The 25,880-nt window shown below is 38.9% G+C and overlaps 1 protein-coding gene across 1 annotated transcript in view; it reads left to right on the plus strand.

Annotated features, from left to right (window-relative positions):
• The first annotated feature begins 2,608 nt into the window (after positions 1-2,608).
• The window catches only part of LOC121323071 (collagen alpha-1(VI) chain-like), a 49,170-nt gene continuing 25,898 nt past the window's right edge, over positions 2,609-25,880 (plus strand). Inside the window, exons 1-19 of the mRNA XM_041263800.1 lie at positions 2,609-2,886; positions 4,448-4,577; positions 7,147-7,347; positions 11,390-11,549; positions 12,056-12,169; positions 12,994-13,014; positions 13,990-14,034; positions 14,283-14,336; positions 15,100-15,144; positions 15,571-15,597; positions 15,932-15,958; positions 16,079-16,123; positions 16,487-16,540; positions 17,285-17,347; positions 18,012-18,074; positions 19,641-19,694; positions 19,948-19,983; positions 20,609-20,671; positions 22,311-22,373. Coding sequence (XP_041119734.1) covers positions 2,790-2,886; positions 4,448-4,577; positions 7,147-7,347; positions 11,390-11,549; positions 12,056-12,169; positions 12,994-13,014; positions 13,990-14,034; positions 14,283-14,336; positions 15,100-15,144; positions 15,571-15,597; positions 15,932-15,958; positions 16,079-16,123; positions 16,487-16,540; positions 17,285-17,347; positions 18,012-18,074; positions 19,641-19,694; positions 19,948-19,983; positions 20,609-20,671; positions 22,311-22,373 — 1,362 coding nt within the window. The 5' untranslated portion in view covers positions 2,609-2,789. The remainder of the gene's footprint in view (positions 2,887-4,447; positions 4,578-7,146; positions 7,348-11,389; positions 11,550-12,055; positions 12,170-12,993; positions 13,015-13,989; positions 14,035-14,282; positions 14,337-15,099; positions 15,145-15,570; positions 15,598-15,931; positions 15,959-16,078; positions 16,124-16,486; positions 16,541-17,284; positions 17,348-18,011; positions 18,075-19,640; positions 19,695-19,947; positions 19,984-20,608; positions 20,672-22,310; positions 22,374-25,880) is intronic.

The raw sequence follows: 25,880 nt of genomic DNA on the forward strand, positions 1-25,880 counted from the left end.
TAATTTAATAATAAGAATTAATTAAAATTATATTATATTTTTAAATAATTCAGTTTGTCAACATGCCATGACGTGTCCAGAAGCTTGTTTGTTTAGGGGAGACTATCTTGTAAGAGCTTCTGTTCCTGTCTTCTATTCCAAAATCTTTGGAAAGGGACCAGAGCAAATGTAAAAATACATCCAGATGCATGTTTTGGCACAAATCTGCTGTCTGGCAATTGACCAACTGACATTTACTGTAATACAACAGGGGTGCAAATTTGGCACCAGTAGAAATGTTAAAAAATTATATATATTATTATATATTATATAACTTGTTATTAGAACAATGAACATTGAGATAATAGTACAGTATTTCATGCTAAATTTTGTAATGTACGACATTTTTAGTAATATTTTGTACATAGAATTTTATATATATATATATATATATATATATATATATATATATATATATATATATATATATATATATATATATATATATATATATATATATACACACACACACAAATAACTTTTTAGCAACCATAGATGATGACAGTTTCTTATTGGGTCTGGAGGGGTGTAAATAACTCACCCACTCACATCCACAAACACAGGAGAGAAGGTTTGTGTCATGTGGGAAGTCATGAGGGTGGCTTGATTAGGGCAGGTTTTGATCATTTGGTACCAGTAGTATCTCTGGTGCTAAACTTTCAAAACAGTTTAGCACCAATTTTCAAAACGATTTGCTCCCTTGCACAACCAGCTCATACCTCAATACTTCAAACAGAAAAGAGAATGAGATTACACTCCCTGCAAGAGCGAGAACAACAGTGCACATGTGACTGTAACATCTGAAAGTCAGTTGAAGTTATCCACCCTCCTAAATGAATGGTATTGCTGTAGACCTGTGCTGCGGTTTTATATACCAGCTAGGTGCCCAGGCTGTTCTGAATTATGGAAAGCCGTTATGATGGTGATAACAATAACAGTATCAAGTTGTCAGGCAAACATTCAAAACTCTTGGGAGTCAATATTAAACAGATTCAGAACAGTGCAGAGCAAACACAAAGATTTGCCAGCATCATTAACTCAGAGAAAGACTAAAAGAACAAAGGGGGCCCCACACAGTATGGGCTTGGTGTATCCTGGCATTGCCCACGCAGACCCCAGTTAGCCGCTGCTGGGGGTGACCCAGCCAGGGGCTATCTAGAGAACCACTGCTCTAAAGACAGGTGTCACAATCTGTCCAGCTACCTTTCTGTAAAGATACATCATTATATGTCAGTTTTGCATTTACAGCTATGGCCAAAAGTTTTGCATCAACTAGAATGTTAGGATTGAGATATAATTAAAAAAAAAAAAAAAGAAAGAACATAGTTTAGATCTTTTATTCAACATCATGTAATCTAAGAAATGACAAATTGATAAAGCAAAAGTCTACTGGAAGACATAATAATAATACAGTATTTCGTGCTAAATTTTGTAATGTCACTTTTTTTGGCAGTTTTTCGTTATGTATATGGAAAACTACAAAGTGGTATGCAATTGAATATGTTAACGTAGCATTATTCAGAAGGTTTCATTCGACTTTGTGAAGCAAAATTTGTTAATTCTATCAGGTGATGCAAAATCTGTGGTCATAGCTGTATTTATATATTGAGAGAACTGCTTGTCCAATTGTGAGTAATATTGCTAAGGACCTTCTTTAGCACCACTTCTTAATCGGGGGGAGTATGAAGGAACTATGAACTATAGACGTCCTTCTGTGCCTCTGATGGCAGGGCTTATTTAGCAATTGGTTTGGAAATCCTTCCAAGTAATTCACTTGATGTTAATTAGTTTTTTTTTATTTAATTATTTTTAAATGATATTTAAAACAGTGCTGATAAAAGGTGCAGGGCAATGACACTGGTTGACCTGGACACTGCCAGTCTGCGGAGGCTGTTTTGTGATCTGACCAGGGGCTAAGACAACTGATCAAACCCTTAAATAGTATCTGTGCTGGATTCAATACAGAACACAGATGATCTTTTTTCACAGTTGTTTATGAAGAAAACTACTATTTCATATTTTATATTTCTGTATGTTTTCAGTATTTTAGCAAGTAAAATATTTGTGTTTTCATTGGTTTGCTCTTTAATTAACATAATTCACAGTGATTATGAAGAACAATACAATGAGATAGACATTCGTTGTTTGCTGTTGTTTTACCAACATACACTGTAGTCCTGTGATATGCAACCACACGCGCTACATGACAACAGTAATAGTATATATTCCAATACCCAAATTCTATTATTATAAATACAACTTTCAGGAACATCATGCATTTAAACTTTTATGACTGATGAGCTATAAACTCAGCTTTCTTGAAAGATTTTTTTTCTTCAAAATTCTCCTCATCAAATTGTTACAGTCTTTTATAAATCTAGAACACTTTTGTCAGTATCAAACTTTGTTTCACTTATCAAAACAGTTACATTAATAGTATGGTAATATATTACGACATGGACATGCAGTTCGAATGGGGTCTTATCAAAATGTTTGTACTCAAGAAAGCACAGGGCAATTTTAAACAGAATCAGGCTCTGACCGTCTCGGAGCCTCCGCCCTCCACCCTCACTGAGAAGTTCAGAGCCAGCCCTTCCAATTCCAGACTGTGTGTCTCCCTCTCTCGGCTCAGCATACAGGGAGAACTGGAACCTTCAAACTTTTACCATTACAGGGTCTTTTTTCACTTCTCTGTTTTTTCTTAACATTCTTATGGTGCGTGTATACTGCATGATCGACGCTAAGGAAACATGAAGCTCAAAGCAATTGCTCTAACTTTTTTACAACTCTGTTTAACATGGACAGGATCGCAATCGCAGACGCCAACTAAAGCTCTGTACTATAAAGGTGAGGTTTTATTATTATTATTATTATTATTATTATTATTATTATTATTATTATTTTATTGTTGTTGTTTTTTTGTTGTTGTTGTTGTTGTTGTTGTTGTTGCTGCATAATTTATTAACTTTGTGGGTGCCGCGTGTTTTTTTTAATGCATAAGCAGACTCATTAATGTGTCATTAACTGATATATGTAGGATTTCAAGTGGGAATTTCCTAAGCATTAATGGTTAATTAATTAGTGTATGACATCGGTTATTTGGTCTTTGTACATTTGTTTAAACAATAATCGCAGTCTTTATGACACAAATCTACAGAACGTAACTTTTAACTATCAAGGGACCGCCTAATAGGTTCTAAAATAAATCTTTAAAATGTACACTTTTAAGTTTGTCGTATAAGTACAGCTACAGTATTTCTAAATGTATTGGCCATTGCAATAAAATAAAACTATGGAAAAATGGACGTGGAAGCATAAGAAATTTATATTTGCTCATGATTCATAGGCTGTGGATCAAAACACAGAAAATAAATAAATACAATGGTTTTATAATTACTATTCAGTATATACATGCAATGTGTTTATAATTGTTATTATTCAGTATATAATAACAGCACATCAGTGCAAGAGGTTTGCTGTTATATCATTTACGTGGCACTCTCCAGGATTAATGCACTCCATCAATATTGTATCTGGTCTAGATGGTGTGTAGCTTTGTTAAGATTTATTTATGCTTTATTAATGAAATAGGGTCCACATTAGTTATGTCTAAGAAACCTGTTTTTATTATTCTTTGCTAATTTCAAATAGCTCAAATTGTATATTAGAAAGTATTGTTCCCTCATCCCAGAGTAAAAGTACTCTATCAATTGCATGATCTGCATTGGTGGATTTAGAACACAACCTTCAAACACAGACCTGTGCCAACACCCGTGCAGGACTGTATTCCCTTACGTTTTATTGTATAGCTGAGAAGTCTAAAGTGTGAGTGTGTGTGGGGGGGCGGGGCGGGGCAGGGCGGGGCACAAGATATAGGGATGACCAGTGCAAAGCAAAAGTGATCAAAATTTTCTAGTATGAATATCCAAAAAATACTTCCTATTTTTTTCTTTTCCTTTTTTCAGTTTTGCATGTAAGTAATTCACTTGGGATCTGTAATGTCCACAACAGAGCTCAAACAAAGCTCTAACAGCACCCACTACTGAGCACCCCCAGCACAATAGTGCAGCAATAATAGCATCCCCGGAGGAACAATCTGCCCCCTGTGGATGTAAGAAACACCACATTTGTTTCGATATTTCTGATGTGGGGTATTTTTATAGATGTGTTTCTTACCCCCACTTAAGGCAGTGTTGAAAAGGGTCAGGTTAATCGACCAGATGTATTTGGATTTAGAAAAGATTCTGGGGGCTCTGTTGAGACAACAGGGGTGCTAGAAACTTCATACTTTATATAATTACCAAGCCACAAGAATACACAAGTGAAGATAACTCTGATATGTCTCCACCTTACCAATAAAAGGTCTGTACTAATGAATACCCTGGTTGAATTGGTGTGTCTTTCCCAGACTGCCCTGTGGATCTGTTTTTTGTCCTGGACACCTCGGAGAGTGTGGCTCTGCGGGTGAAACCTTTTGGCTCCTACGTGGACGAGGTGAAGGACTTCACTGTCTCGTTCATTGAGCAGCTTAAAGCCAGGTGTGTACTGTGCTGTCAGCAAGGGACTGGGTCATTTTACACTGATACTACTGTGAACAAACAAGAGGTGTGCAATGTTGAATGTGCACATCTGCCAACAGAGCTTCACACAGCATCCACACAATAGAGTGTAGCGAACATAATACTGCAGTAAACCTCAGCTGTTATGCACTTCCATTTACTAAATAGGTCTTAAATGTTCAGGTATACTGAACATCTATTTGTATTTTAAAACATGATGTATGGTACTACACTTGGTATACTCTTTGCTCTCCCTCTCCAGCATCGCCAGTCCTGAGCACTCTCTGCTCTCCCTCTCCAGCATTGCCAGTCCTGAGCACTCCCTGCTCTCTCTCTCCAGCATCGCTGGTCCTGACCACTCCCTGCTCTCCCTCTCCAGCATTGCTGGCCCTGAGCACTCCCTGCTCTCCCTCTCCAGCATCGCTGGTCCTGAGCACTCCCTGCTCTCTCTCTCCAGCATCGCTGGTCCTGAGCACTCCCTGCTGTCCCTCTCCAGCATCGCTGGCCCTGAGCACTCCCTGCTGTCCCTCTCCAGCATTGCTGGTCTTGAGCACTCCCTGCTGTCCCTCTCCAGCATCGCTGGTCCTGAGCACTCCCTGCTCTCCCTCTCCAGCATCGCTGGTCGTGAGCGCTCCCTGCTCTCCCTCTCTAGCATCACCGGTCATGAGTGTTCTCTGCTCTCCCTTTCCAGCATCGCCGGTCCTGAGCTCTCTCTATACTCTGCAACCCAGCCCAGGAGACTGAGAGATGTTACTAGGAGGGGTGGTAGTTTCTCTTCAATGCCTTACTTTTTAAACATTTAAACTTGAACTTACTGGGGAATGTTTGTTACCAGTCAGTCAGAAAAGCCGTCATGAGAAGCCATTCATTACTGCAACATATTTATAAGATTGTATGTGTGCAGCAAAAATGTTAAGCGTTTAAACTGTAAACTATTAACAGCCTAAAGCAGAGGTTACCTTTTATGTCTGACAGGCGAGAATTAAACAGTTTGCAGATGCAAAAAAGAACTCTATGTACATAGCATGTACAATACAAAAAACGCTTTCCTGTTCCATGAATTGAATGACAACTGTGTACAGAACCAATATATTTTAGGATGCAATGTCAGTTCAGTTCAATTTCAGTTTTTCAATTCAATTAAAAAAAGGCTTTATTGGCATGACAAAATTAAAACTAAGTTTTAACAATGCTCCTACACAACGAACATCAACAAAGACAAAATACATACAGATACCCCCAAGGCAAATAAAATCAAATAAATACATAAATAATCCAGAATAACAAACAAAGCTGGAAACCCCCCTTTCCTGAAATAATATACCCTTCCCCACTCCGCCCTCCTAGTGCAGAGTGCCTACATACTGTTCCTCAGGCAGTAGCAGGCAAACACGTATTGAGCTGCTAGCTCTGCTGTCAGCTCTCCCTCTCCTAGCAGGGTTGGCAGTTTCTTTGAGTCAGGAAGGTGTGGAAACTCTTTTACCTGACTTGTACATTTTGGAAAATAGAATTCCCTTATTTTTGAGTGTTTGGGGCTGTGTAACAGGAAGTGCATCTCTATCTCAACCTCTCCAATGTCTTTGAGTAAGAACATTTCTTGAATTTTTTTACACCCCAAATGGCAAAACTCCAAAAATGTATGGCTCAGTGTCATCGCTCCTGTGCATTAGATTAGTCTGCTCTGGTATTGTTCAGAACTGAAGTTTATGTTAAAATATGGCTTGGCAAAGGTCGGCATGCAGTTACCAACAGTAAGGCACGAAACAAAGAAGCAGATGACAGCTATATATGGGCATATATGGGAGCTACTGTAAATCAAAGTCAGTACATTAGGTCTAGAAAAAAAATGATGTTCTTTCTTCCTTAACAATAAGATCAAGTACCTTTATGTTTACAAATTAATCCCTGGCCCTAATTATTATTATTCAATTCAGTCAGCACCTATTGGAAACTAATTAGTTACTGACTGGACATCTAACGTTGTGAATGGTGGCTACCTGGGGTTTATATACCTAACACTGCATGGAGTTCACCTGGGTTTAAATACCTAACACTGTGCATGGTGTCCACCTTGGTTTAAATACCTAACACTGTGCATGGTGTCTACCTGGGTTTATATACCTAACACTGTGCGCGGTGTCCACCTGGGTTTAAATACCTAACACTGTGTATGGTGTCTACCTGGGTTTATATACCTAACACTGTGCATGGTGTCTACCTTGGTTTAAAGACCTGACACTGTGCATGGTGTCTACCTGGGTTTATATACCTAACACTGTGCATGGTGTCTACCTGGGTTTATATACCTAACACTGTGCATGGTGTCTACCTGGGTTTAAATACCTAACACTGTGCATGGTGTCTACCTGGGTTTAAATACCTAACACTGTGCATGGTGTCTACCTGGGTTTAAATACCTAACACTGTGCATGGTGTCTACCTGGGTTTAAATACCTAACACTGTGCATGGTGTCTACCTGGGTTTAAATACCTAACACTGTGCGCGGTGTCCACCTGGGGTTTGATGTCTTTCCTATTTGTTTTGCAGCTATTACCGCTGCGATCGCAGTCTGAAGTGGAATGCAGGCGCCTTGCACTACAGTGATGAAGTCAAGATGATCAAAGAGCTGAGCTCACTGCCGGACCAGAAAGCAGACCTGAACAAGAGAGTGAGAGATGTGCAGTACATTGGCAAGGGCACCTACACCGACTGCGCCATCAAGAGGGGCACAGAGGAACTGCTGATCGGGTAGGAAGCTCCAAGAAGCCTAATACACAGGTTAAAGTGAATATTTACAGATGTGAAAGTTTAACAAAACAGAGATTACCTTTGGTTTGTTTAATATTGTCATTATTCAGGCTCCTATATGCAATTTTAGCATGACAATTATTTGAAGTATCTCTCCTCAGACATTGTAAACAAAATATCCCCATCCAGCATGTCTGTGCAATGTTTGTTACTCTGACATGATGTTTCCCTGACCCCAAGCAGAGCCACGGTGGTCACCTGCAAATTAATCCCTAGTGATCAGGTGAGTGAGTACAAAACTCAGGTGCCACAGAGATTATTGACAGACAGATAGGCCAAACATCCGTTTAGTCAGGTAAAGACCCTCTGCAGCACCTGTGTCTAAAATAGTCATTATTTAAATGCGAAATCTGTATATGATATTAATGTATTTTAATTTTTTAATTTTTGGAATGTGCATGTACTGGTAGTTAATTTGACGGTGAGGCCTAGCAGAGCTCCTTGAATAAATGTTAACGTTTTCAACTTACCTGTGTAGTAATTATAAAATCATGTCATTTTGTAATGTACTTAGTCTCTAGCCTGCAACACATGCAACACATTGCTTGGTATATAGAAAAGTACATTTAAAAATGCGAATAAACAGAATATTACAAATATGTGAAGGAGCTTTCCATGAAGCTCTAATCTGAATCTTGCAGCAAATGTTTCAACAGAAGGAATGCTGTGTGTTAGTGATAGGAGGTTTCATCCATTTTCTTCATTAATTTGTAGGCTTATACATGTACAACAGAAGTTTAACATTGAAATGGTATTTCATAAATGTTTTGTTGCAGAGTCATGATGTATTATTAAAACAGACAATATACTGTATATAAAGCTATAAAGCTGTATATAAAGAAAAAAGGGTTACAGAGAGTGAGTGTATTCTAGTCTGAGAAAAGGAGAGAATCTACAACAAAGATATATATATATATATATATATATATATATATATATATATATATATATATATATATACACACACACGCACATACAGTACTGTGTAAAAGGTGTGAAAAAATGCTGTAAAGTAAGAATGCTTTCAAAAATAGACAAGTTAATAGGTTATATTTATCAATTAACAAAATGCAAAGTGAGTGAACGGAAGAAAAATCTACATCAAATCAATATTTAGTGTGACCACCCTTTGCCTTCAAAACAGCATCAATTCTTCTAGGTACACTTGCATGACTGTATGATTAAACAATGATACTAAACAGGTACGGAATCAGGGTTAGCAGACTGCGCTGACTGGCAGCTGCACACTCGGGTTTTAGTAGTACTGTTGGTGGATTCCATTTTTGTTTTTGCAACAGCTGCTGATGGCAACCAGGGAACATTAATAATGCTGATGATGTCATCAAAAAGAGGCAGATTTTCATTCTTGAATGACTGTATACCCATTCATAAAGTGCTTTGCGACAGTCGCCTGTATTCTCAGATCATTTTATGAATAGCAATATGGACAACTTTTGTTAGTTTCAAAATGAATAGGGCCCATTGTCATATTACAGTATTACACATACAATATCATATTATAATATTACACACACAAGTAATAATAATATATTATAGTATTACACAGACAAGTAATAATATCATATAGTATTACACAGACAAGTAATAATATCATATAGTATTACACTGGCAAGTAATAATATCATATAGTATTACACAGGCAAGTAGTAATATCATATAGTATTACACAGGCAAGTAATAATATCATATAGTATTACACAGGCAAGTAATAATATCATATAGTATTACACAGGCAAGTAATAATATCATATAGTATTACACAGGCAAGTAATAATATCATATAGTATTACACAGGCAAGTAATAATATCATATAGTATTACACTGGCAAGTAATAATATATAGTATTACACAGGCAAGTAATAATATATAGTATTACACAGACAAGTAATAATATCATATAGTATTACACAGGCAAGTAATAATATCATATAATATTACACAGACAAGTAATAATATCATATAGTATTACACTGGTAAGTTGCTAAATGTAACATTTATTCAAGCGATTTGGCTAGACTTTACCGTCAAACAGTAAAAATTAAAATACATAATATAATATACAGATTTAGTTTTTAAATAATGGCTATTTTTAGCACAGGCGCTGCAGAAGACCTTTCCATGCCTATCTGTCTGTCAATAATCTTTATGGTACAGTACCTGAGTTTTGTACTCACTCACCTGATCACTAGGGATTAATTTGCAGGTGACCACCGTGGCTCTGCTTGGGGTCAGGGAAACATCATGTCAGAGTAACAAACATTGCGCAGACTTGCTTGATGAGGATATTTTGTTTACAATGTCTGAGGAGAGATGCTTCAAATAATTGTCATGCTAAAATTGCATATAGGAGCCTGAATAAATGAATCAAAGTAAAAGGAATGTTAAACAAAACAAAAGGTAAGCTTTGTTTTATTATGATAAATGTCCACTTTAAAGAATAACTACCATGGTTCAGAAAGGAGCCTCTAATACACAGGTTGAAGAATAACTAACATGGTTCAAAAAGAAGCCTCTAATACACAGGTTGAAGAAAAACTAACATGGTTCAGAAAGAAGCCTCTAATACACAGGTTGAAGAATAACTACCATGGTTCAGAAAGAAGCCTCTAATACACAGGTTGAAGTGTAGCTACCATGGTTCAGAAAGAAGCCTCTAATACACAGGTTGAAGTGTAGCTACCGTGGCTAGGGCAGCAGGGTCTGCATACACTGTGCTGCTTAAGACAAAGCTTCTCTTGCTGGAGAAGAGAGTGAAAGTTGAGAAATGTTTTCGGCTTTAGTCTCTAGCTGATTTATGACATAGGATGTGTGAATAAAATATCAAAACAAGCAGGATTGTGTTTTAAAATATATTTCAGAATTCTGCAAATACAAAACTATAACACTGTAGTGGGTTCTGATCATTTAAAGGAGTGCAGAAATTATTTTATCGCTCATTGTAAAACTATTGAAAATGTCTTTCCAGTTTTGACTGTTAAATCAATTAAATTAGTGATTCCAAAATCAAACAGTTGACAAAAACAGAGCTACATAGCCCTGTTTAAACATTTAAACACTTATAACAGTGATAACATAAAAGCTATGAGCTTTGGAGAAATAGCATCATAATTGCCATTGGCAGCATGTGGGAGGGTTGGAGTGGTATGTTTGTAACCACAGGTGGGAAACTCTCCTTTGCATAAACATACTGCATTATCCTTTTGATACTCGACAGCACATGGGAAGGGATTTTTTTTAGGAAGCCAGCAAACTGAATCTGCTTTCGAGAGAGTGGCTGCACACATGGTTCAGTTCAATAAAACAACATGGCTCAGCACAGTACAGTACAGCACAGCACAGGAAAGCACATATCAGTAAAGAATAGAACAGCACACATCAGTAAAGAATAGCTCAACAGAGTAAAGCACAGAGCAACACATTAATAAAGCACAGCACAGCTCAGTAAATACAGCACAGTACAGACCAGTAAAGCACAGCGCAGCACAGATCAGTAAAGCACAGCATAGCACAGATCAGTAAAGCACAGCACAGCACAGCTTAGTAAAGCAAAGAACAGCTCAGCACAGTAAAGCACAGCGCAGCACAGTAAAGCACAGCGCAGCACAGTAAAGCACAGCGCAGCAAAGCTCAGCTCAGCACAGTGAGGCACAGCACAGCCCAGTAAAGCTCAGCTCAGCACAGTGAAGCACAGTGAAGAACAGCACAGCCCAGTAAAGCTCAGCTCAAATCAGCTCAGCTCAGCTCAGCTCAGCTCAGCACAGCACAGTGAAGCACAGTGAAGCACAGCACAGCCCAGTAAAGCTCAGCGAGGCACAGCACAGCACAGTAAAGCTCAGGTCAGCACAGTGAAGCACAGCACAGCCCAGGCACAGCGAAGCACAGCACAGCCCAGTAAAACTCAGCTCTGCACAGTAAAGCACAGCATAGGGCAGTAATATGCCAGTCTGCCTCCTGTTGCAGTGGTTCCCATCGCCGGGAGAACAAGTACATGATCGTAGTAACTGACGGGTACCCTCTGGAGGGTTACAAAGAGCCCTGTGGAGGCCTGGAAGATGCTGCCAATGAAGCCAAACACCACGGCATCAAGGTCTTCGCTGTCGCCATCTCTCCCAGTCACTTGGTATGTACTGCAGCTATCAGGGAATCAATGTAATATTTGAAAATCCACCAGAGGTATCAAAACCTTCTTCAAAATGATGTGTCAGACTCAGTAACAGCCCCTGCCCTTATTAATACCTTTCCACTGAGCCTTGCATCCTATATAGTTGTTTAATTTTGATATTTCAATTGGATGCATTCATTTCCCCCTTTGATGGTGTTGACCAAGCAAGTCATTTCTTATGGGTCTCTTTTATTTTTCATTTAGCTGAAGCACATTTCCTGCCCCAGTAGTTCAGTTGACTTCCTTCCTGTGTAAAAGTAGGACCCAACCTGAACCCTCATACAAACTAAATCTGAAAACCTATAACTGTGAAAGTGAACTATAATGCTGTGCTATCAAAAATGGGTTGCACCTGTGTTCAAGTGAAAATAAAGAAGTCTGACAAATCTACAGCAAACAGAAAAGGAACTGTGAGTGATGCTGTATAGGGACTATCATCTCATAACATTGTTTCATATATCTAGGAAACCAGGCTGAATGTAATTGCAACTGACAACAGCTACAGACAGAATTTCACTGCGACTGGGAATATCCAGCAACAGAAAGCTGACACCATCCGCAACATTATCGACATCATCGTGAGTTTTCTCTTCTCTTTGAATTTCTTATACTTGCCCTCTTTCAGCTTACTTTTTGTTTCTTTCTGAGTTCTTTCTAAACTTGTTGGATGCATAAAGCTGGCGACAGGGATGCAGGGGTTCAACTGGCGCTCTAGAGCAATCTCAAACAGATTTGAAGCATTCCGTGAATTTCGTTTCTCACTTTTCCATTATTCTCATTTGTGTTTGAAGGGTACCTCTTGCAGGTGCATTTGTTTCCTTCATACAAAAATGCTGTTCTCAATGTTCTCAACTGTTCATATTAATAGGTGTGGTTTTATAAAAAGCAACAATTTGGAAATGTTGGCAGTTTAAAACGCCAAGATCACACCATTCTGAGCTCCAACACCTGTTGTGTCAAAGCTAATGTTTACAAGCTTGGCATCTAAACTTGAAAATATAATCTCCTTATTCCTGGGAAAAGGGTAATAAGCATTGAATGCATTTTTAATGTAAGACTTGCATTTCCCGTGAACACTATGTAATTCCATAAAATCTGTGATTAACCCATTGCTCACCTGCTTTATTCGATTAAAAGAAACCAGCAACATTAAAACCCCAATTTTAAGAACTGTTTACCTATTTTCAGTTTTTATGTAGTTTAGACAACACTTTGATTTATTTGGTATCAGATTCTAGGACACAATGACCAGCTTATTCATGAGTTCTGGCATGTGGGTTATTTGATGAAGGCAGCTCATTTTGCAAGAACTGGAACATACCCAAGTTTGAAAGACTGACAAAATGAAACTTTTTAAAAACTGATTACAAATGCTAACTTTCTGCTTTTCCTTTTATTTTAGGTCAAAGAATCAGAGCAAGTGGTATGGTAATTTTTTTGTCATTCCTTGAATTTATGTTTTTTTTAATTTGAAACTATTTTTCAATGAGTTATTTTATTTTTATTTTTTTTTTCCTTTGCGTCTGTTCGACTTTGACTGGACAGGTCCATTCTCCTCTAGACTCTTTTTCTAAAAAGATATTGGTGGGACCCCTGACACCCTTCACACGCTACCAGTGCGATAGAGCCTCCCACTCCAGGGTGTAGGTCCACATCATATATATATATATATATATATATATATATAATAATTAAATATATATAAAATTAAAAATGCAACAAGAACCAATCAGAATGACTGCACAATTCATATCAATTTCAGAGGACTGTAAATCTAATTTGAAGCTACTCACTATTTCATTTACAGTGAGTCCAAGCATATTTCATTGTTAAAGGTCTGCATGATATAGCGCCTCATTTGTTTTAGGAACAAATAAACAAAACTTTTACTTCTGTTTACCCCCACAGGTAACTACTTTCAAGACCCTGATTTACTCACATTATTATTTCCTCTGCAGCTTGCATTTCCCTTGTGTTCTCTGCAGGCATAATCTAGGGTTGTTTTATAAAGCTGCTTTAATCAACTTGTTGAGGACAAGCTAAAATGATTAGCAGAGCTAGTAACTGTAACTGAAATTATTTAGCTAACTATATCTGCCAGACTAGCCGTTTGCCCTCAACCAAGATGGCTTTGAAGCCAGAATTCTTTCCACAGTACCCTCCGGTTTCCGATGGTCCTAAAGGCCTGAAGTTACTGTATGGTCAGTACACTCTTTCACAGTCTGGTCAATTATCCATAACTGTTAAACAATAGTGCTGAATTTAGAAATACTAAAATAAACTTAATACATTCAATGGCTTACAATTGATTTTTGGAGACATTGAAAAGACCATTGAAATGTTCATTGAACTTAATGTATGATAGTGGAGCACTCACTGGATATCATTGTATTTTCAGCCACCAAGAGGTCCAGCAGGAGAAGATGGGACATTAGGATTTGAGGTGAGTACCAAAACCTCCAAATATTAACATGACATCTTCCTAAATATCTGGTTATGCCTTAGTGGCGACTGAAGAGAATTGCATGAACGGAGTTTGCACGGATTCAGTTTCCCTCAAGAATGTAAAATAAACTGCCATATTCTATTGCAATGCCGCTGTACTAGGGATTTCATCAGCACAGAAACATGTTGGTAGTGGTTTGGTGACTGACTCAGATACACTGATGCTATGAACTTTTTTCCTTGCAGGGTGAATCAGGAAGACCGGGCCTTCCCGGGGGGAAGGGAGAAGCAGGAGACCCTGTAAGTACTCATTTACAAACTTATATATCCCCTTCAGTCACTGCATGCATAATTGTACCACTTTAAGCTTCCTATCCATTTTATAATGCAGGTATGTTTTTTCAAAGTTTTGGCAGCGCAACTTCTCAAACTCACATAGAGTTCACACAAACTGTTTTAAAATGTTAAAAAAAAATGCAAATATAAAATCATGACCGAGGGGTATATATCGGATAATATGTATATGAAACAATACATAGTACTATGGGGCAAATGCAATCTCCTAATCTATTGCATTTGCGACATATCTAGAATTACAGTAAGCCATTTATAGGTTACCAGTTTGAAGTCTGTCCACCAAATCTAAAAAGCAGAGATCTGCTAAATAGAGTGGTAAAATAAGCACCTCTTTAAAAATCAAATGTAAGAAGAAATCCAATCAACATACAGCTTGCTATACCATGAAGTCATGGGCGAGGAAAATAAAATACACAAATTCATGCTGACAGTGAGATACCGTCAATTCTACTATTTAGCGCAACACATTTTCTACTGTTAGTTCCTGTTTGCTTGCACAGTATTCTTAATTATTAATAACGCTGCATTACATTTACAGCATTATCGGACAGACAGATGGCGTATGGGATTTGGTTAATGGCCTTCTGATTGTCTTTGAAAGCTTTGATTTATCTTATGTCATATAATATTTTCTATACATTTAAATATATTGATACACATACTGTATAAGTCTATATATAAAATGATTTTCTTTCTGTCTTAACAGGGAAGACTGGGTGACATTGGACCTATTGGTTACCAAGGCATGAAGGTATGTACCTTTTAGAGACAATTATAAATTAGAAACAATGCATTGATCTACAGACCCCTGCTGGAAAATACTGAGAGCACGGCAGGAGAGATTTGGGTTTTTAAAATGTCAGGGAGCTTTTTAAATGTTTGGCTCCACTGCAAAATGTGTTACACCTTACCAATGGAATAATTTTCAAAAATAAATGTAACAAAACTGGATTTAAACAACTAAAGATCTTACAACCAGTTGTTCTGCTCCTAAATACTTCCTTGCTAGGTGATTTCATCTGTTTATTAAACACAGGAACAGATACAGGTAGATATATTTGTTCAGTAGTCTGATATGTTGAAAGAAAGATAGAAACACAGCTCTGCTCTTTACTGATGGAAGAAGTGAGAAGATTATGAAGATTAACAATAACAACTTTTCTATTTTCTATCACAGGGTGACAAAGGAGCAAGAGGTGAAAAGGTAGGTTTTCTATACATATTAGAATGCATATATTTAAAAATATTAGTCATGGAAAATAAACACACACATGAAAATACTAGAAATGCTTATGTGAATCAGACTACAACAGAGTATTTACAGATCTCCCAATATGGATTTCTACAAAGCTGGACAGAGTTGGATTGTTTCAATTGAACCTGTTTTAGACTCTAGACCTTGACCCAACAAAGAAAATCAGAAAAGTCTAGTTATCACCTAAAACTTTGGGCATATACTGGTACTTGTTGTTAGAATTGTGATGCCTAAGTTTTTAGGAATTGTATTAACTGAACACACTGTCTGCATTTCCTTCCAGGGGGATAGAGGCAACAAAGGTTACAAGGTCAGTAGCTCAGTAGTCGTCTAGGTCTGCCTGAATTCAGCATGTCTTCTTTTACTGTACATGTCTTTATATTTACAGATTAAGCAGTGTGGATAACCCCCTGCTCTCTCATTTTTACAGGGTGAAAAGGGACAGCACGGAATTGATGGAATCGATGGTAAAAAGGTTTGTTTTCTTCTTGATTTTTTCTTCGTTGAAGTATGAAGTAAAGAGGAAACAGCTGAGCTAGGAAGGAGAGAAAGAGAGCTTTGCCAAGGACCACCTTCTCGAATATTTTAACCAGATCGGCACAAAGAGCCAGCTTCCCTACAAACTAGCAGAGGCACATTTTAAAAAGCTCATAGTGCAAGCTAGTGAATTAACCCTTTTCACCTTTATCTAGTAGAACCGAATTGTATTAAATATATAGAACTATAAATAATGAATTGAACTGTATGAATAATTTTAGCGGCACGGTACATTCAGTAATTTCAATAATTAGATGAAGACATTGTTATTCTGAGCTCTAATAGGTTGATTTGTCAACAGGGTGAACCTGGGTTTCCTGGACTTTCTGGCTGCAAAGGATCCCCAGGACTTGATGTGAGTCAGTGTATTGACTTCGCTGCGATAGACTCTACTTGCATGTAAAGAAGAAGCTATTATTTTAATAAAGCCCCATGCCCCCTTCCTCTTGTTCGTCACTGTCGAGGTAATATACAATTGATTAATTATAAACTGCTACTTACTGGTATCCAATAACTATCACAGGTATTGGGTATTATGAAGCAGCCAATCGTATAACTTAAACGGTACATTGCATTTGAAAAAGCTGCAAGAAAACCATTGGCTAGCACTGTGTGGACGTCTAAGAACTGTTCGGCTTTATAGTTTTACTGTGGAAAACGCTCACAGGATAATTATATTAAAAGACCATCAGGATCGGTTGCATTGTGTTGTACCTGACTTTCTTGGAAGTATACAGGTACAGTAGAACGTACACCCCGACTTTAATGTCTGTTTAGAAAGTAATGTATTTATTCTTTGTCTTATGTAGTACATGCTGTGTATATTCTCAGTTACACGGGACTAAACTACAAATTCACTGGTAATGGAGTAGGCAGCTTTCCTATCCAAACTTATCTAAACTCAATCATCATGGCAACCCCAGTTTTTAGGACACCTGTTTGTAATCAAGTTCATAAACCAATGAGGTGTTTTCATATCCATTTCTATTTTACTTCACTTAGAAAAGACATCTTCTGTCATAACTGAACATGAGGAGAGTTGCGTGAGTCAGGTTCTGTTGTTTCGAAATAAAAACATTCTCCTCTTGTTGACCTGCAGGGTTTGCCGGGAGTTTCAGGACCCAAGGGAGACCCTGGGCCCTATGGTATCAAAGGAAGCAGGGTAAGAGTATGTTTGTTACATTGCCTTCAATTGCATTGTCTGCACTTGAAGTGTGGAGCACATGAAAAACATGTTTACAATACAGAGAAGGACAGGATAGATATTGTAGCCCCATGCACAGCAGAGAGGGTCCTATCAATGTGTAGCATAACTGAAGTTGATATCAGATAATTTTTCTAGGCAGGAGGATTGCTTTTTCTTTGTACAGATGTTTTGTAATGACATCTACAAAACATCCCAGTTTAACCTCAAAGGACCAGATTCTCAGGTCTTTTGTCCCAATTGTTAGTGGCACTTTTTTAAAACCACTAAGAAAACTCCTGAGTTTGACAACACATATATTGTTTGTGCTACCAGTGAATAGGAGTAAACGTTTTGACAATGTAGCCTGAAATATCTATAATGACATAAAAAAACAGAGATCACCCACTACATAAAGATATCTATTGAACTGCCACAATGATCTGTTCTCTTAAAGTTTATAAGCGATAACACTTACATATACTGCATATGTAGTCAACTCTTTGTTGTACCCAGAGGTGTCATTACAACTTTTAATTCCTGACACTTAGTACAGTACAGTGACCACAGTGTGCAGATAGAAAGATGAGTCCAGATGTGAAATACAGACAACACACTCACTCTTCCTCTCATCTCCACCTAGGGTGAGAAAGGGCGTGATGGAGAAAGAGGAAGGCCAGGAAACAGCGGCAAACTCGGAGTCAAGGTAAGAGAAGAAGGCTTTCCGAGACTTGGAAATCTGATTCTTGAGACACCAACCAGGTGGTATTGTAGGGAATATAGCTCTGCTTTTCAAGACTGTATTATTAAAGTAGCTTGTCAACACTACTCTGAAAGTGTGCACATATGTCTGTGTGGCTGCTTATGAATCCAGCATCAAGTGTATCAGATAGGTACTCAATTGGACAGGCTACCTGTCTACCTGGAAGGTAAAGAAGAAAGGAGTCCACAAGTGATAAGAGGATGTTAACAATCAACACAGTAGTACAAAAGCATGTACTGTGGACTTGCATAGTGACTTTCAACAAGCATGTCAAGATGACGGACACAAATAAGAGAGTCCAACACAAGGATCTGTAGATCAGTTTGGATAAGCTAGGGTCATTGGGACTCATGGAAATCTTTATTCAGTGAGATCCATGGTCTGACTGTATAATTAATGTGCTAAATGCCATCCCATCTTGAGCTGCTTTTGTGAGAGGGAGCTGTCCAGGGAGTGACCGGGGCAGCAGTGTCTGGAGCCTGGTCTCCTGTGAGGTCTCTGCACCTCTGGTATCCAGTCATTGAGGCCAGGATGGGGCTGTACACTGCCTGGATCAGCTGCCTGGGCACCAGCTGTCCAGCCCTGCAGTTACTGTAGTTTAGACACGATTGTTCCAGGAAACCCTGAGAACTCCAAACGTGTCTAACGACAACAGTCAGTAAGAATCCCAGCTCATGTCTCATAAAGTGTTTTAGACACCATATTGTCAGTGTTATAGAAGTCCTCGATCACCAGACCTCACCCCCACTCTGACTTCATCATCACAAACACAAACGGATTGGAAATTCCTTACCTTTGAAAAATTAACCCCTAATGTGGGAGCTAAGAACTCCTGGAATAATGAGCTGTCAGAATATTGCCTGTTTATCTGTATTAACAGTGTCCACTAACATTTAGATAATGAAAAAAAAGGTTTCCCAAAAGCATAATCTACAGAAAGTAAAATGTCCTAATCGTTCTGCCTCATGCAGAATCCCTCATATACCTTGTTTTCATGAGCAAGGATTGACCGCCATTCTGAGCTGACCCGCTGGTTCTCCCACATTCCTCCTGAACCCCCATTGATAGTCTACCCCAGTTGAGTGAAAAACTCAGATTCCATGCAATGAGGGTTTTTCGATGGATGTTGGGAATTCTTTCCCAGCAAGCCTTGCGGTTAAGGACATATTGATGTATTTACAAAACCGAAAGGATGGACGCTATTGCTTTCCTTTCAACAGTTCTTTTGAGCTTTTGTTAAAAAACATTTGAGAATATTGAAGCACCGAGAAACCTGCTTACTCCTTATGTGGATTAAATGTTTACGCACACCCGTCACTTGATTGGTCAGTGTTGTGACGTACTTTCACCCATGATGCTTTGGCCCGTTTTTGGAAAGGGGCAACTTGGTTTGGAATCATGAGAGCAGTTTTATGAGGTAATAGACACAGGTAGGAAGGAGTGCATTTATCCTCGGCCAGGGATACTGTCAGCTGCAGACCTGAACTGTTCTATCTTTTTGATTTGCAGGGGATGCCGGGGGAGAGAGGAGTGAACGGAGACAAAGGAGAAAGAGGTGATGAGGTAAGTTTGATTTGGAAGATATTTCCACATACAGCATATATAAGCAAGAGACAGAAGGGTATTGTGTCCTTTTGAAATATAACATTTCAATTCATGATTGTTAGACATCATACTTCTACTGTACATTTCAGAAGCTTTCGAATGTCAAGATGTATGTATACACTGTGTGATCTGTTTGTACTTTTTGTTTCAAAAATCTTTCTGTGTCTGTGTGTCTTTTATGATATCACTGATTGATTTATTCACTGTGTAGGGTGAGCCAGGCCCAGATGGACCCAGAGGTGAAAAGGTAATTCTCTTTCAATTATTCTCTTTCAGTTATGATTTTCGACACTTTATTAGCATGACAGGCATATTACATTTACTACTGTAAAAAAAAACACATAGACCAGATTACCAGCTAAGTAGTAATTATGTCCTAGGTCTTTAGGGCTCAATTCATAAAGTCTGGCAGTTAAAGAATGGTTTTATGAAGAAAACACAGCCTACTATTGATTAAACAGTTCTACAGCTATGGACAAACGTTATGCATCACCTAGAATTTTAGGACTGAGACATAATAATAATAAAAAAAGATATATACATAATTTAGATCTTTTATTTAACAACATGTAACCAAAGAAATTACATTGCAAAAGTGTACTGGAAGCCATAGTAGTAGTACAGTATTTCATGTCACATTTTAAAATTTGTCAGTTTTTCTTTAAGTATATTGAACATTACGAAGCGGTATGCAATTCAAAATGTTAACGTAACATTATTCAGCAAGCATCATTTGACTTTTATGAAGTTAAATTTGTTCATTCTATAAATTGATGCAAAATGTTTGGCCATAGCTGTAGACTAGAGTCAGAGAAGAACACAATGCATCGCAAATGCCTGTGATATTAATTGGGATGGTTGTTACTGATCAGGGCAGTCTAGGAGAAAGAGGAGCACCGGGAACACCAGGAGCAAGAGGGCCTCGAGGAGACTTGGTGAGTAAAAATGAAACCAAGGGCCAAGGGCAGGATAGAACAGAATACTGTAGCAGAGCTATGACAGAGGTAAAGAAGAACAGGATAACACATTTACTACAGAGGTAAAGAAGGACAGGATAGCACAGCTACTACAGAAATGAAGAAGGACAGGGTAGCATCACTACTACAGAGGTAAAGAAGGTCAGGGTAGCACCACTACTACAGAGGTAAAGAAGGTCAGGATAGCACAGCTACTACAGAGGTAAAGAAGGTCAGGGTAGCACCACTACTACAGAGGTAAAGAAGGTCAGGATAGCACAGCTACTACAGAGATGAAGAAGGACAGGGTAGCACAGCTACTGCAGAGGTAGAGAAGGACAGGGTAGCACCGCTACTACAGAGGTAAAGAAGGACGGGGTAGCACAGCTACTGCAGAGGTAAACAAGGACAGGATAGCACAGCTACTACAGAGGTAAAGAAGGACAGGATAGCACAGCTACTGCAGAGGTAAAGAAGGACAGGATAGCACAGCTACTACAGAGGTAAAGAAGGACAGGGTAGCACCGCTACTACAGAGGTAAAGAAGGACGGGGTAGCACAGCTACTACAGAGGTAAAGAAGGACAGGATAGCACAGCTACTGCAGAGGTAAAGAAGGACGGGGTAGCACAGCTACTACAGAGGTAAAGAAGGACAGGGTAGCACAGCTACTAAAGTAATGAAGATGGGCAGAATAGCACAGTTAGTAAAGAAGAGTAGCACTTTGTAAACTCTGTAAACCGTGGTACCACAGGTTGCATTGTTTCTTGGTCACTCCTGGTGTAACAGTGACTGCTTATGAATCACATGGTCTGACTGTGACATTGTGTGTGAGTGGAGCAGGGTCTGGCCATGCTTGACCAGGGGAATTGAGTGCCAGATGAGAGTCTATATGTAAAACAGAGCTACATTTGAACAGTAAATGTATATAGAGGATATTTTCCTAGGTGAAGGAAATACTTCAATATTTTAAATATACTTACTAGCAAAAAAGTTAAGAATGCATCTGGTTTTAAAAGCTTTCTTCTCCCAGAATCACTTTGTGTAACTTGATCTCGATGGATTTCCGTTTCTCCCACCTGGATTCCTAGCTGAGCTGAGCTGAGCTGTCTGCCCACATGCACAGATGTGTGCTGGGGGTGTATCTGTCAGAGTGCAGAAATTACTGCAGTAACAAAGCATTTTAATTTGTCTGCCTCTGGTTTGTAAACCTATAGACTCTCTGTCTGCCATGCAGTCTTGATCATTGTGTGGACGACTTGTTTGTTGTTGATGTTGATTTGGTTTTAAAAGCAGTTAGTGAGATAAAATCAGATCTGGAAACAAAAAGTTGAGCATCAGGTTGCTTTAAAGTTTTATAGGCATTGCTGCAAACTTAATGCATTTGCCTGTCTGTCAATGCTCGCCCACCAAGAAATGCCAAAGCTGTAACGTAGCATAGGTATTGTGGTCATTAATCATTGGATACAATCCATTAAGCTTTCTGTAACATGTGGGCCTAAAATAACAACCCCTGTTCCACTGGAAAACAATATTGCATTGCTCATTCCTACCCCTGTGATTGCTGACATTGATTCCTAACCCTCAGATTGCTAACTGATCATGTTTGTATTTGTTAGGGCGAGCCCGGACCACCAGGGGAACCTGGACGAGAAGGGTCCATCGGACTGAATGGAGATCCGGTAAGACAAGCGTCTCTGGGTTATACCACAAAGTAATGCGCAAAGTATACACAGTGTCCAGTCTCCAGTGAACAAGCTGTTGTGAAAATCTACAGGATACTATATACAGTATAATTATATCTTAAAAAGTTTACCTCTACGTCTACTAAGAGACATAGTGTTTACTTGACAGGAGAAAATTCCACATTGTTACAAAACTGAGAAACAAACAGCTTGAGGGTGATTGGGGTTTGTTTTGGGGTTAGTGTGAGACCTTCATTGTTATTAGTGCATGAGTTCAATCAAAATAAAATAAACATGGAAAGACCCAAACACCCTTTTTTTAACAAGTCATGAGTCTTGAGCCTTTGATATCTGGTTGCTTTAAGGCAATAACGGCAGGAGCCCGGCTTGGTTTAACAGCCGCTTACAGTTTTGCGTTCAAGGCCATCTTAAGAGACTTCAGACTGGGGTAGGAATTTATTTCTTGATGACATCACGGCTAAATGACTGCAGAAACTGTAACCATAGAAACTGCTCAACAGATGGAATAGTCTGCCGGACTGGGACATTCGATTCTTTATAGAAACTACAGTAGGAACAGTTGTTTCTTTATCCACAGAAAGAGAATATTTTGGCGTTCCTTATTTTTCCCTTATAAGGAAAACTTGACTCAAAAGCAGTTTCCTGTTTATGTGATTCAGAACACCAGGGACAAATCAAGCAGAGGTCACAGCTGTTCGTGGAAGACTCTTATATAATCCTTGCACCATTACCACTGCTACTTCTATGACTGAGTGTTAATCAAGGTTTTAAAATCCATTCTCTTACATCTTATTAACACAAGCAACATTAACAGTGACCCTATATTAAAACGTGGTTAACCAATCCAATCGCTTTCCTATTATTTCCTATATCTCTTTCCTATCTGTAGCAGTTTTTAAAATGTATTAACTTACATTTTATTGACACCTAGCACCATTCACTGGTCCTTCTTTATTTGTGTATTCAAAAACAAAACAACCAACCAAAAGCCCTTCATTTAAAAAGGAGGGTCAGTGATAATGTTGATTGTGCTAATAAGAGTAGGAGAGACAGAACTACAGCACTCCTTTAACACTAGAAGATCCGGAGAGATACTCATACCTAGAAGCCCCGCCACAATCTTTCTGATGGCTTTATTCAAAACACTGTAAATAGTAAAACGAAAGGAGAAACAGTCAGATGTAATATTTTTTTTTTTTTTATTGAGTATGTTACATAAACATCTGAACAACTGAAGCACATATATATATATATATATATATATATATATATATATATATATATATATATATATATATATATATATACCACACACACACACACACACACACACACACACTACCAGTCAAAAGTTTTAGAACACCCCCATTTTTCCAGTTTTTATTGAAATTTAAGCAGTTCAAGTCCAGTGAATAACCTGAAATGGTACAAAGGTAAGCGGTAAACTGCCAGAGGTTAAAAAAAAAGTTTAGGTTACCAAAAACTGAAAAATAATGTACATTTCAGAGTTATACAAAAATACCTTTTTCAGGGAACAAGTAATGGGTTAACAACTTACAGCTGTTCTGCAGCAATGGAAGTAAATTAAGCCTTGAAAGTCGATGCTAACAATTCCTACAGGTGTCCCAACTTTTGTTGACTACTTACAAACCCTCTGTTTGTATAAAAGCAGTGTTGGAACAGACTGTTACTGCACCCTCTTAAGCATTATTTGGACAGTATTGTACTGCAGGAAGTAGTATATTGCTATCATAATGGCGAGAAAAAGGCAATTAACAGAGGAAGACAGACAGACCATTATAACCGTTAAAAGTGTAGGTCTTTCCTTTAGAGAAATTGCAAAGAAAGCCAAGGTGTCAGTGAGTACAGTTTCTTACACCATCAAAAGGCACTTGGAAACTGGCGGAAACTCTGACAGGAAGAGGTCTGGCAGACCCAAAGCCACAACAGAATCAGAAGACAAGTTTCTGAGAGTCAACAGCTTGCATGATAGGCGGCTTACAGGACAACAGCTTCAAGCACAGCTTAACACTGGTCGAAGTAAGCAAGTCTCAGTTTCAACTGTGAAGAGAAGACTTCGAGCTGCAGGTTTGACAGGTCGAGTGGCAGTAAGAAAGCCATTGCTAAGATGGCAAAATAAGAAAAAGAGGCTTGTCTGGGCCATTAAGCACAGCCAGTGGACTACTAAAGACTGGAAGAAGGTCTTATGGACCGATGAATCAAAATTTGAAATCTTCGGTTCATCACGCAGGGTTTTTGTACGGAAGAGCGAGGATGGAGAGTCCGAGTTTACCGTGGAGGTGGGTTGTCGAGGATTTGTGGCACACTCTACAAACCGGTTTCTCAGAGACATCTGGTTCAGTGGCCAAGAGTTGCGTTGCACAGTGAAGAACTTATCTGAAATTATTTTCATTACATGAGATCAGACTTTATGCTGATTTGAACTCGGCTCTCGCCAAGATAAGCACCAACTAAGACGTAGCTTTGCAGTAAACTAATGTGATCCATCTGCACCTCCATCCATTTGCGTTGTTTTCCATCTGATGATGTAGATATCCTTCTGTATGGTGTTGATTGCTGAAGTATAATGCTGGCTCCAGGGATCAGCTCATTTTGCCTCCCCAGCGCATCAGCACACACAACGGCTGCGATGCTGGCTACGGGGATCAACCCATTGCGGTCTCCCCAGCGCATCAGCATGACAACCATCTGGATTGAGCTAAGTAGGGTACATCTCTGGGGTCTGCAAGTGGGCACCTTCCATCCTCAAGAGGGCTCAACAGTGATTCTGGCATCCCAGCATCACCCCCCTCCATCCCCCACTCAGCTCAACCCAGCTTACTTACCTGTACATCAGCATTGCTTTCTTTCTGTTGTGCTTGAGATCCCCATCCAGAATCTTTCCATCTCAACCACAGCCAGCTTCTGCTCCTTTCTGCTGCTTCAGATAAGTTCTTCACTATGCGACACAACTCTCAGCCACTGAACCCAACGTCTCTAAGAAACCGGGTTGTAGAGTGTGCCACAAATCCTCGACAACCCACCTCCACTGGGTAAACTCCGACTCTCCATACTCGTTCTTCCGCTTCAGCAGCTAGTTGAGCATACCAAAGTTTCTTCCTCTCATACGCCTCATCCACAGCATCTTCCCATGGCACTGTTAACTCTACCAGTTGAACAAGGCATGCTGATCCAGACCAAAAGACAATATCTGGTTGAAGGTTAGTGGTGGCAAAAGTGGTGGAAAAATAAGCCATTGACCAACATCTGCCAGCTTCTTCCAGTTGTCCTGAGAGAGGCTTGATTTTAACACCTTTTCTTGGTGGTTGCTCTCCTGGACAGAGGAATATTGTCTTTTGTGTGTAATGCTTTGATGGAACTGGTTGCAGCTTACTGGTCAGGTTACGCTTGTTTTCCAATGCTAAGGCCAAAAATTGCAGCACCTGGTCATGGCACCAAGTAAACCATCCTTGGCTAAGACCC

This window comes from Polyodon spathula, chromosome 11 (assembly GCF_017654505.1).
Source record: "Polyodon spathula isolate WHYD16114869_AA chromosome 11, ASM1765450v1, whole genome shotgun sequence".
NCBI lineage: Eukaryota > Metazoa > Chordata > Actinopteri > Acipenseriformes > Polyodontidae > Polyodon > Polyodon spathula.